At 41.0% G+C, this 12,652-nt stretch overlaps 1 protein-coding gene across 1 annotated transcript; it reads left to right on the forward strand.

Annotated features, from left to right (window-relative positions):
* The first annotated feature begins 40 nt into the window (after positions 1 to 40).
* On the forward strand, positions 41 to 12,051 carry LOC117290872 (probable tRNA (uracil-O(2)-)-methyltransferase). The gene is made up of 9 exons (XM_033772429.1): positions 41 to 971; positions 2,245 to 2,404; positions 2,720 to 2,951; positions 3,322 to 3,498; positions 4,352 to 4,530; positions 5,477 to 5,660; positions 8,672 to 9,158; positions 10,578 to 10,694; positions 11,612 to 12,051. The coding sequence occupies exons 1-9, from the start codon at positions 512 to 514 to the stop codon at positions 11,839 to 11,841; spliced, it is 2,226 nt and encodes a 741-aa protein (XP_033628320.1). The 5' UTR covers positions 41 to 511; the 3' UTR covers positions 11,842 to 12,051.
* Positions 12,052 to 12,652: the final 601 nt, after the last annotated feature.

The raw sequence follows: 12,652 nt of genomic DNA on the forward strand, positions 1-12,652 counted from the left end.
AACCATCGTGTGTAAAACCATCATCAACGACAGGCGAAGCACAACTTCGGGTCCGCAAAACGATCCAAAAAGAGGCATTGTTATCAGCCATGTCATTGGCAACACTGAAAAACAATCTGTCCAGCACATAGTGACTAAAAATATGCTTAGTTTGTTCAAAGAATGTGTGTGTTTTTCCTCAAACTGGTTGAAATTAGTACTGTAGCAATGGCAGACGACATTTTTAGTTGCGCTACATGTTTTCCTTCCCAGCATGCAGTTCAAAAAACAAAGATGGCTGCGCTCATAAGTCACCGACAAGCGTTCGTAGCGTTAACTTTTTTTCACTGAAAACTCGGTATAAAAGCGTTTTCTTTTACTCGATTAGTGACAAATTTTTATGCAGTTTGATGCGATGTGACGAGTGGGAAATATTGCCAAGTATCCAGCATCAATACGAGTGCTTCCATTAATAATAATAGAGGGCTATGCCGAAATGTGGCCCTGTATTCTATAGTTACTCCGAAATAAGATGGAGTCTACCAAATGGCTGGAGCTTAAGGAAATAAAAGCTTCGTGTGAAGAGAAAACGTTTTTGAAAGCAGTCGAAATTTGGCTGCAGAAACCGCAAGTTGTGAATCGTCGGCTTGCTGGTGCAGTCTTCCTGCAAAGGCAGCGAGTGTTGAACGCATGCAGTTTGCAACAGAGCATTATTGAACTAGTATCAAGATCAGAAGGGAGTGAAGACTCAATTGAATTTCTACCAAAAGTGATACAGAAAGACTGTTCCAGTATTTTAAGCGGTGGATCACTTTGTTTATCTGAATTGGAGGAGACAAAACAAGAAGAAGAGCGAGGAATTGGTGAAGAAATTGGGGCGGATGAAAACAATGATGGAGTTTCACGATTTGAGTTGTGCTTGAGAAAACTTGTCCCTAGACAACTTGGACAAGGCACTACAACAGTGGCTTTGAAAGAAATTATAATAATTGGTAAGTCCCTTTAAAAGCATAGGTATTTTGTCATTTGTAAAAACCAATAGTTGCGATGATCGTAACCCTCCATACTCCCGACGGATGGAGGGTTACGATCAGCGCAAGTGTTGTGTAGACTAGTACTACTAGTAGAATATAACTTGGGATTGTCTTGTAGGTATTTAATAACTCATTTTTGAAAACAAAACAAACAAGCTAAAAACAACAACCACCCAAAAAAACTTCATCAAAAACAAAATAAAGTAGGCTATAACTGGTAAAGTTTTACTGGGAGCTTTTGTGTTGGAGAGGTATTGTTATGAATAAACAGTACTTCGTCTCTAAAATGATTATATTATTAATAACAAATTCTGGGACTAATTAAATAGCGAGAACAAGTAGTAAAAAAAATGCTGGTACAGAATGTTGACGTGTTGCTCGTTGGTCGTTGTAACCCGCTATACTTTTGGTAGGATTGCAGGTTACATTAATCCCACATTATCATAAATTTTTTTTAACATTCACTGGTGATGTTTCACACAAATTATTCCTGTGCCATTTCTGCTGAATCCGATAAAGGACAAGGATAAGGATCATTTTATTAGCAATCATCAACATAATCGGATTCGATTCTTTATAAACTACATCAACAAATAGAAAATACATTTACATCAACAAAAAGAAAATACATCAAATTATTATGAACTTTAAAACCAACAATCCAATTTTTTAAACAATTTATAAGGATAGTTTTCTAGATAATAATAATAATAATAACTTTCGATTTATATAGCGCCTAATAACTAACACTTAATTCTCTAAGCGCTAAAACAAATTCTTATATAGCGCATTTCACAATAACCGTACCCATGCGCTTAACATTAGTGCCCTGGTCATAGGGCCAATAACATCCCTTTTTAATGTTTCTCAGCTCCCTTGGGAGTATACAACCTGGGCAACAGTTTATATCGCTCCAAAGGCTTTTTCATTCACAATATAAACCTCTACCCTCGCAGGTACCCATTTATTCCCCTGGGTGAAGAGAAGCAATTATAGAAAGATGTCTTCTTTCTTTTGGTTCATTTATTTTAAAATCTATATAAAAGTGCTTTGATAGTTACGATAATTCTTCAAATCAGAATTCTCCATCCTCCCGACGCGGGAGGATGGAGGGTTCTGATTGTGGGAGGATGGAGGGTTACGATTATCGCAACTAGTGCTTTGAGAGAATACATTGATGGAAATGTGCACTTTACGTCAATTGTCTTTTTTTAATGCAATCATTGTATAGATCATGAGGACTGCTCTGCAACATTTGTGGCTCTACTAAATAACACATTAGATACAGAGAGAAGAGAAATCCACGACCACACTCCATCAACAGTTAGTTGCTATGGAAGTTCCAGGTTTCAGACGGCGTACAAGATCAGTTTTTCCTCAAAGACACAAAGGTGAGAATGACAGATAAATCATTGGTCAAAAGGATCATGCCTTTTTATCAAAAAAAAGTTTTAAAGACACTGGATAAAGACTTTAGAATAATCTTCCTGATCAAATATGTCATGTTTTTCACCAACTGAATTCAAAACATCACTTAAAAGTCACCTTTTCCAGGCTTATGTAGCTTACTTAAAGGCTATTTCCTTTGTATTGTTTTTTTTTATTGTTTTATATTATTGTTGTAAAGCCTTGTGGTACCTTTTATGTGTAAGAATGCAATATGAATGCTTAGATTATTATTATTACTAATATTGTTAAAACTCCAGGATAAGCCTGCACGTATCAGTGGAATACCACGAGCCCCAGTCTACGTCACAGGCAATAACTTGTCCAACAAAAGCCTGGTTACAAGACTGTCTCTTACCCAAGATCGTCAAGTGGGCCTCGGAAGTTAGTCCAGACACAGTTGTGAGGAGTTCACAGACTTTGGTAGCCGTGGAGAGATATAGCTCCCTCTATGCGGAGTTGAAGAAGAAATATGGAATCAAGTTTGTCAAGGTAGTGAACAAGTCCAGGGGTGGATTTCACAAAGAGTTAGGACTAGTCCACCCCCAACTCTTGTAATAATAATAATAATATTGAAGTGTTATATAGCGCACGTATCTACCAAACAAGGTACTCAAGGCGCTGAGTATAATACAAACTTTCAGAAAGATAGGTAATTGCAGTGATGAATTTTGAGACCCAATTATTTAGCACCTTGTAATGGTTTACAAGGTGCTACGGCATACAGCAGCCACAGCCAGGAACACCGGGGCGAACCCCTTCTCTGTAGAGGTTATCATTACATTGTGTAACCACAAACATCGTATTTCCACCATGCAGAGTTTCAAATCCTACTTATTTGAATGTGCTTAACTTTTTATAGATATGGCCAGAAACAACAGACCCCTTGAAATTTGTGTATGAAGATGTTGCCATAGCAACCTACCTCCTGGTGCTATGGGAGCAGGAACGAGAGGAGAAGAATTTGAAGAGTCTTCAATCTTTTGTGGACCTTGGCTGCGGTAATGGACTGCTGGTACACATTCTCAATAGTGAAGGAGTAAGTAATAATAATAATAGTGGCTTCTTATATGCATTTAGCGTGCATTTCCGTCACTCAGTGTTGCTCAAGGCGCTTGAACAACCCTGTCAAACAGGCTTATTGACCCGATTCATCTGGGCCCACTTTCATGGCTCTGCTTACGATAAGCAAATAATCGGCACTTACTGAAGAAGGGAATTCTGCGCTTACGCCCAACGTATTTCATGAGTTAGCAGGGAATTATTGCTTGTGCACTTGAATACTCCATGTTACTAAGCGTTTTTCCCCTACACAGCTAGTTTAGAAATTGATTGTAAGTGCAGAATTCGGCAGTGAGCAGAGTCTTGAAATTAGATCTAGATGTCATCATCACAATAATCTTGGTTGTGCCATTTTTTTGAATCAATGTCCCTGTGTGGTATACAGTGTAATGTGCATTTTAGCCGACGCAGCGTTTACCACACTTACCAAATTTGGATGTGGAACTTGCTTCTCTAAATGGCAGGGAGCATATGTAGCAGTCAGTAGCTGCATGTGAAGTTGGAACAATGGATAACAAGTCTTTGATCTTGCAATGGACTGATCCAGTAGGTTCCCCCACGACGCACGTGTGAGCAAGAACACGTGGGGCTCTCCAATGCCTTTCTGCACAACTCTGCTACACGCGCCAAGATACGCGCACGCATGTCGGACCTTATTTGTCGGACCTTCGTTGCGTTGTTATTGGTCAATACGCAATGGGGTGGAGCTTAGTGGATCGGTCTATTGTTTTTTCATAGATTATTGCAAGACTATCTTTTGATTGGTTTTGTTTTTATCCCAAGAGGATTTTACTATCTTTTGTGTATGTTCACAATCTTTGATTTCTCAGCATCCTGGAAAGGGCATTGACCTCCGCAGAAGAAAAATCTGGGACTTGTACGGGCCAGGAACCAATCTAGAAGAGTGTTCTATAACTCCCTCTGATGAATTCCTGTTCGCTGATTATGATTGGCTGATTGGTAACCATTCGGATGAGCTAACACCATGGATACCTGTCATGGCTGCAAGGTAGTCTTCTTGAACAACAACCCTTTTCAAAATCATGGCCAAATTTCATAGAGCTGCTTGTAAGCAGAAAATATTGCTTAAACTTTTTCAGGACTAAGCAGGATTCCAGTTACATGTATATAATGGTATTTTAGCTGGTAACCTTAATCTGGTAATAAGTTTGCTTAGCATTTTTTGTATGCTTAGGCAACTCTATGAAATTGAGCCTATGGTCCAATTTCATAGTGCTGCTCAGGCAGATATTGTTGCGTAACAAGTTTGTGCTTAGCAGAAATGAGCAGGATGACCAGGCACAATTGTACATGGGATATGATATTTTGACGTTTAAGCTGCTTTTTGGTGCTAAGCAGCTCTATGAAATTGTCCCCAGGGCTTGGGCTCTTGCTTAGCCTCTGTCTGCCTGGTTGAGCTCTGTAACAAAAGCACACAATTTCAAAAAAACTGTACAGAGCCTAAGTTGGAGCCCAAGTCAAAGTCGTGGTTTTTAAAAAGAGCCTGTGATCAGAGCCCAATTTCATAGAGTTGCTCAAATAAAATAAAAACTAGCTAAGCACAACAAAATTGGGCTCACCAGAAAAAAGGTTACCAGCTGAAATTTAATTGTAGCATATGTAACTGGTATCCTGCCTATTGTTGCTTGCGGACATATTTTATGCAATATTTTCTGCTTAAGCAGCCCTATGATATTGGTATTTGACACAAGATACCCCCAAAAGGGTACCAGGCCATACTAGCTACTGTTGTAGCTATTACCACTAAACTTCCTGGTACAACCGTTTTCAAATGTTTTTATTGGGGGGGGGGGGGCTGTTGGCTTTGAAAACATCCATCAAAATGAACATGTAGACAGATGCATTGTAAAAATTGAGAAACATGGTTTGCAAGTGCTTTAAAAGAACTTTGTTAAATAGAGCAATACCAATATTCATTGTGTCCTGTCTGACAGATCTTGCTATACTACCAGATACTTTGTGCTTCCATGCTGTTTCCATGACTTTGATGCAAAGTTCATCAGAAGTGAGCAGTCAAAGACGCAATACCGGGCCTATCTTGACTTTGTTCAAGAGGTTGGCAAAGTGAGTGGCTTCAGAGTGCAAGAGGATATTCTCAGAATACCGTCAACAAAAAGAGTATGTAGTCACTTTTTTTCTCTCACAGACATTCATTCATTGTAGGGTTTTCATGGCTGAGTGTTTTAGAACACCCAATTCAATTAAATGCACTGGACTCCTTTGGTAATTATCAAGGACCAGTACTCTCACTTGGTGAACACCAACATATGCTTAAAATAACAAATCTGTAAAAAAAAATTGGTCATCGAAGTTGCAAGAGAATAATGCAAGAAAAACACCATTGTTGCACCAGTTTATGTGCTTGCAGATGCCTAAAACAGGCATCAGGCCGAAAGTCTTTTGTGAGAAATTACCTTCAACTCAAAAACTGCAGTACTTCAGAGGGATGCAGTTTCTCACAATGTTTTGTACTATCAACAGCTCTCCATTGTTCATTAGCAAGTAAGCTTGGGCGGTTCCTTCGGTTACCCGGTTCTACCCGGTTCCAAATTGAAAACCGAACCGGCGGTTCCACTCTTCTGTGGAACCGGGTACCCGCTTTTGTTGGTTCCGATTTTAAAAGACCGAGTCCCAACTATAAAAGGCTCTGTGGAGCCGATCCTGCGACGAACCGGCTCTAGAAATTGAGGCTTGATGTTGAAAGCGGTGACCGCAGATACAGTGTGCAAAGGCTTCAAGCCGACATGAGTATCAACTATCACGTGTGGCTGCATACACAGTGCACAGCCCCCTCCAATGCATAGGCATCTATACATGTATATCTCATGCATATACATGTACATGTACAGAGTCCAAAGTCCAAATAGACAGCACGTTGTGATTGGCTGCCGATATATCCATATTCATAAAAGCTTGCCCCATCCATGCACAAAACACACAGTACTGTATGCATGTACAGGCATGTACACTTGTATGTACAGAGACGACACACTGCATGCACTACGGACGTACTGCACTACGGATGTACTGCACTATGGACTTACTGCTACACAACGGACGTACTGCCGGCTAAATCAAAGACTTGTTTAAATGCAGGGAGAATAGGTGCTCGGTGGCACGATGTACTATATCTGATTGACTTGGGGTGGGTATTCTGGTATTTTCGTTAAAAATAGCTCGGGACCGATGTCTGATTAACTTGGTTATTTTCAGTTAAAATAGATCGGCTCAATTGTGTGTGTGTGAGCTCGGGACGGGCGGCTTATGTTTTATATTGAATTGGAACCGGGTATGTCTCAGAACCAAGCTTTTTTTCAGAACCGGAACCGAGGCCCAAATTTCTGGAACCGCCCAAGCTTATTAGCAAGTAAGTTTTTATGCCAACAATTGTTTAGAGTAATTTCCAATAGTGTCCAGTGCCTTTAAAGTGTCGTGGCCGAGCGGTTAAGAGCACCGAATTCAAACTCTGGTGTTTCTGATCAGCAGAGTGTGGGTTCGAATCCCCAGCCCTGACACATGTGTCCTTAAGCAAGACACATAACCATTGCTTCGTCCTTAGGATGGGACGTAAAGCTTAGGTTGGTCCCATGTGTTGTTTAAACGCATGTAAAAGAACCCAGTGCACTTATCGAAAAGAGAAGGGGTTCGCCTCGGTGTTCCTGGCTGGATTGGCAGCATATTGCGCCACAGTCTTCGTAAACCATTACATGGTGCTAAGGATTAGGTCTTATATCTCAAAATTTGCCCCACTCCTTGCAGTAATAATACCTGGCGCTTTGTATCCTTTGGCAAAAGGCGCGTTATAAATACGGTTATTATTATTAAAGGTATCATATTGGAATGGTTATCACTGAGGACAGAATTCAATTCATTAGAGTGTGGGTGTAGATCCTGGTCACGACACTTGAGCAAGATGCTTTACTATAATTGCTTCCCTTTCACCCAGGGATATAAATGGGTACCTGTGAGGGTAGAGGTTTATATTCTGTACGAAAAAAAGCCTTTCCTTGTTCTGATGAACAGAGTTGAAAATCTTCCAGTGTGGCCACCCCCCCACTTTGCATTTATTGTAATTCTAAGTATCTCTCCGATTAATAAGAAGAAACTATAAATAAATATTCATAAATACCTCAGACAGTTTCGCTATTCCTATTAGTGGAGAGCGCGTCACGTGTGTGTATAAACCTTTGTTTATGACCGGTAAAAAGTGTTAATTCATGGGCGTGACACGCGACCTTGCACCTGTTCTTATAAGACAGTTTCTTCATTCCTATTGGTCGAGAGCAACGGCTAAAACACTGGTGCCACATCACGCGATACGCGCGACGCGCACAGCATTCCCTTATAAGGAGTTGTTTACCCGAAGGCGGCGGAGGGCTTTACCATTTCATAGCTGGAGGGGTGTTGTGTTGAAAGAAATCATTTAACAATTATAAATTTTGCATTTATTTTACTTTTTTGACCAAAAAGTGATGATGTTTTTGACCGAAAAGGTATTTATGAATGGGAGTCAAAGTGTGTGAATCGGTTTTCAACTAGTGGTTTAAACCCGCCGAGGCCTGGTTCTTTATAATTTACCTCGACTTTGTCTCGGTAAAATTATCAAGAACCAGGCCTCGTTGGGATTAAAACACTAGTTAAAAACCTCTTCAGCACACATTGATTCCCTTAGTAAACTTGCGGGAACAACCATGTGTAAATCTCTTAGGGTGAGTGAGTGTTGTTTGTGAAAAGGAGCCGGTTGGGTCTCGACGTTTCGAACAGTATAGCCTCGATCCTTCCCGCCCAAATGCTCATCCATTCAGCGCTACTTAAGCTCCACCACCGCCAGCAGTCCAGCATTCTCCTGAAGACGAGCAGAGTATACTGTACAAAACGTCGAGACCCAACCGGCTCTTTTCAGAGCCAACACTCACTCACCCTAAGAAATTTACACACGGTTGTACCTGCAAGTTTACTATTTATTTATAGTTTCTTATTTCTCCACACCATGCAAAGTTTCAAACAATACTTATCTCTCCGATTGTTGTACAAATGTTCCCAGATCGCAAAATGTTAATGTCGGCAGCTCTGCATATGTCATAAATTTAAAACTTGACTGAATTCCATGAACCCAAACTTCTTTACAGATTTGCCAAATAGGAAGTCAAAGGATATACCAACGGGAGCAGACTGAAGAAGTTTCTACACGGATTAAAAATTTCATCTCGCGACGCCGCCAATGTAGGAAACAATTGGCCCAAAAGAAGGACACTGAAAGAACTCACAAACAGCGAACAGTGTCTTGCGCCGAGAACTGTACTGATCATTCTGATGATGCAACTCGGTTATTCGAATCAAAGACCTCTTCTGACAGAGACACTTTTAACCACCCTTCAGGACCAGCAGTTCATCACTCTAGTGATGATGACTCCAGTAACACTGCGTCAGCGAGATGGGCTCCTGAATTTCAGCCTCGTGAGAAGATAGAGCCAGTCCGCAACTGTGCAAATGTGGACAGTGACTTGAAGAAAAGGATTACTTGTGAGGTTGCACATGCCATCTTGGGCGTGGGTGGAGAGGATTCTTCAGACGCCTTGAGAGGAGCAAAGGATATGAAAGTCTGGAGGAGAGGAGGTAAATGGATTGTCTGTTCAGGGATCGATTTTGGAGGGAAAGTCCAAAAGACTGCAGGGCTCAATTTCTTGGCTTTGCTTACCACTGAATTCTGCGCTTACGATCACCATTCGCCGCCTGCACGACAAGCACTTAATTTAGGCTCTAGCTGTGTTAGCATAGAATGCCTAGCAACGTGGAGTACGCGCACGCACAAGCGAAAGTTCCCCACTCACCCACAAGATTCTCTTGACTTAAGCGCAGATTTCCCTGCTTCCGCAAGCGCCCATTATTTGCTTACGGTAACTTAACAATCTAACTGGACCCAAGATTCAAAATTCAAGGCCAGATTCAAAATGAGTTAAACAAGCACTGGTAGAAGATCTATCTTCATGATCTCAAATGTCATGCTACTTTAATACTCAACAGAATTGAAAGATATCAGATTACACAAAGATATTATACACATAATGAATGTTTATGAGTGCAATGGTGCGAATATGTTCATGAGTTGAAAGATGGAATGTTCTATTCAACGAGGCGGAGCCGAGTTGAATGGAACATTCCAGCTTTCAACGAATGAACATATTCGCACCATTGCACGAATGAAAAACATTCATTATTTGTTTTATATAACATCCAAGTAGAACTTTGTCATTTTGATTGAAAGAAACAACTTTCAAAACAAACAATTTCAACTGTAGAAGCCGAATGCTAGTAATTTTACTATGCCTTCCTTGCAGTAACACCTGCTGCGTTACCAAAGACACGCGCACGCAGTGATGTTTTTACTCAGCTTTTTCGTTCCATCCGAAAAGTACCATTGCACGCTGGCAGCGTGCCAGCGTGCAATGGTACTTTTCGGATGGAACGAAAAAGCACGGCGAGTGACTCAGCGTGCAATGGTACTTTTATTTGCTATCACGTGACGGACAATCTTCCAATCAAATGGCAAGGATCTGCTTGGGTGTTATATAATACACAATAAGGTACATGTATAACCATTATTAGGGTGTTGTGGCCGAGCGGATAAGAACACCGAACTCAAGCTCTGGTGTTTCTGTTCAGTAGAGTGTGGGTTCGAATCCCGGTCCCGACACTTGTGTCCTTGACACTTAACTAAACAAGACACTTAACTAAAATTGCTTCTCTCCACCCAGGGGTAAATGGGTACCTGTGAGGGCAGTGATGGTTCTTGTGATTGATAAGCTTAGGGAGGTACATATTTGTTGCACAGGCTGTATACTCCCCAGGGAGCTGAGATTGTTTAAGAATGAATTACGTGGCCCAGTGACCAGGGGTACAACAGAGCCCTGTCTGGTCATGATTTTAATGGCCCAACGCTTCAAGTAGTGGCCATGGGCCAGGGGTCCAGTGTTAATTTTTGAAGGTGCAATGGTTTTTTAAAAATCTTTGTTTGATAATTGTTTTTTCTCAAAGGGTCATTGACGTTACCTGAGATTGCAAAACTTTTCAACAGTGACGTCTTAAAACAATTGAAGAAAGAATGTGGCGGCTTGAAGACTCTTCTTAAAAACTCCCATCAAGTTTTTCAAGGTATTTTGCGAAAGATGAAATAAGATGATTAATAGATGTGAGGAATGATCAATGGATCCCAAGTTTCAAAGAATAAAGTTCAAGTCATAATGGGTGAGTTCGATTAGCTTCCCTGTGTCAACCCCGCGGTGCTCATTTGGGTGAGCTCCTGACAAGAGCTAATCGAACGATCACTCGACCTCTCTTGGTGACGCCATGCACCTCGGGCCAGCCCCAAGTGACTCGTCCAACAAGCAGGGCACTTTGGGCTGACCCAGGTGAGCCCCTGGAATGACGTCAAAGCTATTGGAACACACCGGGGGCAGAGCTAATCGAACGCACCTATTAATTCCTGAATCAGATTGTTTAATTTTGATGTCATGGCCGCATGGTTTAGAGCATGGAATTCAAGTTCTGGGGGTTAAAGGCCGGTTCATACTTCCTGTGAATGCAAATACGAATTTTGACGCCACAGGGCTGTTTTTGCAGCAGTTGTTTTCACAGGAGTTCAGCACATTTTAACTGTTGCAGATTTGTGTTGCCAAAATTAGTATCGCATTCGCAGGAAGTATGAACTGGGCTTAAGTCATCAGAGTGTGTTCTTTGAGCAAGATGCTTCACTATAATTGGTTCTCTTCAACCAGGAGTATAAATGGGTACCTGTGAGGGTAGAGGTTGATATTGTGTATGAAAAAGCCTTTGTGGCGCTATGGTTGCCCGGGGCTGTATACTCCCCAGGGAGCTGAGAAAGATTAAAGGAATGTTATTGGCTCAATGACCAGGGCACTTATGTGAAGTGCATTGATATGGTTATTTTAAAATACAATATATTAGAACTATTTACTTTTATTGTTATTATTAGTATTAATATTATTGTTGTTACATTTCTACAAAAGTCATTGTCTTCTGGATTAATAGTTTTCTTAATTTTATTCCAGTGGTCGGCGATAAAGTGGTCATAAGGGACTGGTCAACAAGCAATCAAGACAACAAACCAACCCTCTCAAAGAAACGCAAGTATAAAGCTTCCGATAAGATGCACTTCTTCAAGACAAGCTTGTGTTGGTTTAACGCACATCATCCTGATGGATGCCCTCTCTTGGCGAGCGACTGCCAGTTTGCTCATGGAGAAGGCGAGCTTAAGAACCCGTCACTTCCTTCAAGGTAGCAGTCACTCCTCAAGTAGTACAGGTCGTCACTTGTCACATCGTCATCAACACTATGAACTGACATACTTGTAGATATCAGTCAAAAGTAGCAATCAAAGAAAACACGTATGTTTGTGATCCTCGCTGTTTGAGCGTGAGACCAGGCTATCTGCTTGTTCTCATCCTTCTACTGTGGCTGTGCCGAGATGTAGAACAAAGAGCTACTCCAGTAGCTTTTTCTACCTAGTACTGCATCTCTTTGGAACTCCTTGCGTGGTGCATGTTTCCCTTCATCCTACATCATTCATCCTATGATCTGCCGTCTTTGAAGAGGAATATCAATTCCTACCTTCAGCTCCACTGAGTTTCTGCATGTCTATGTTTGCTTCTTTGTAGCCCTTTACCTAGAGTGGCTTTTAGCCTTGTTTTGGGTGAATTTGCATAAATAAATAAAAATTAAAAAGGTTTTGTACACGAAAGCGCAGCAAGAATGTCCATGGTTTCAACGGGTAGACACGCCATTTATTAAACGAAGCTTTCAGAAAAAATTCTGAGGTGTTTTCAACTACTTTTCTGACAGTTGGGACTTCATGCGTTGAACTTAATGTATGCAATGAAGAGCTTGTATTGGAGAGATGTAAGACATCTTTAAAGTAACACGTTGCCTTGGATCGGTCGAGTTGGTCTTTGAAAAGCGTTTGTAACCATTTGTTATATAATGAATATGGGTAGAAAGATCTTGTAAAAGTAGAATACAATGATCCACACAAACATGCCTCTAAATTGCAAGGTTTATCTTTTACCTCGTTGACTAACACGGTCGGCCATGGT

This window comes from Asterias rubens, chromosome 5 (assembly GCF_902459465.1).
Source record: "Asterias rubens chromosome 5, eAstRub1.3, whole genome shotgun sequence".
Lineage (NCBI taxonomy): Eukaryota > Metazoa > Echinodermata > Asteroidea > Forcipulatida > Asteriidae > Asterias > Asterias rubens.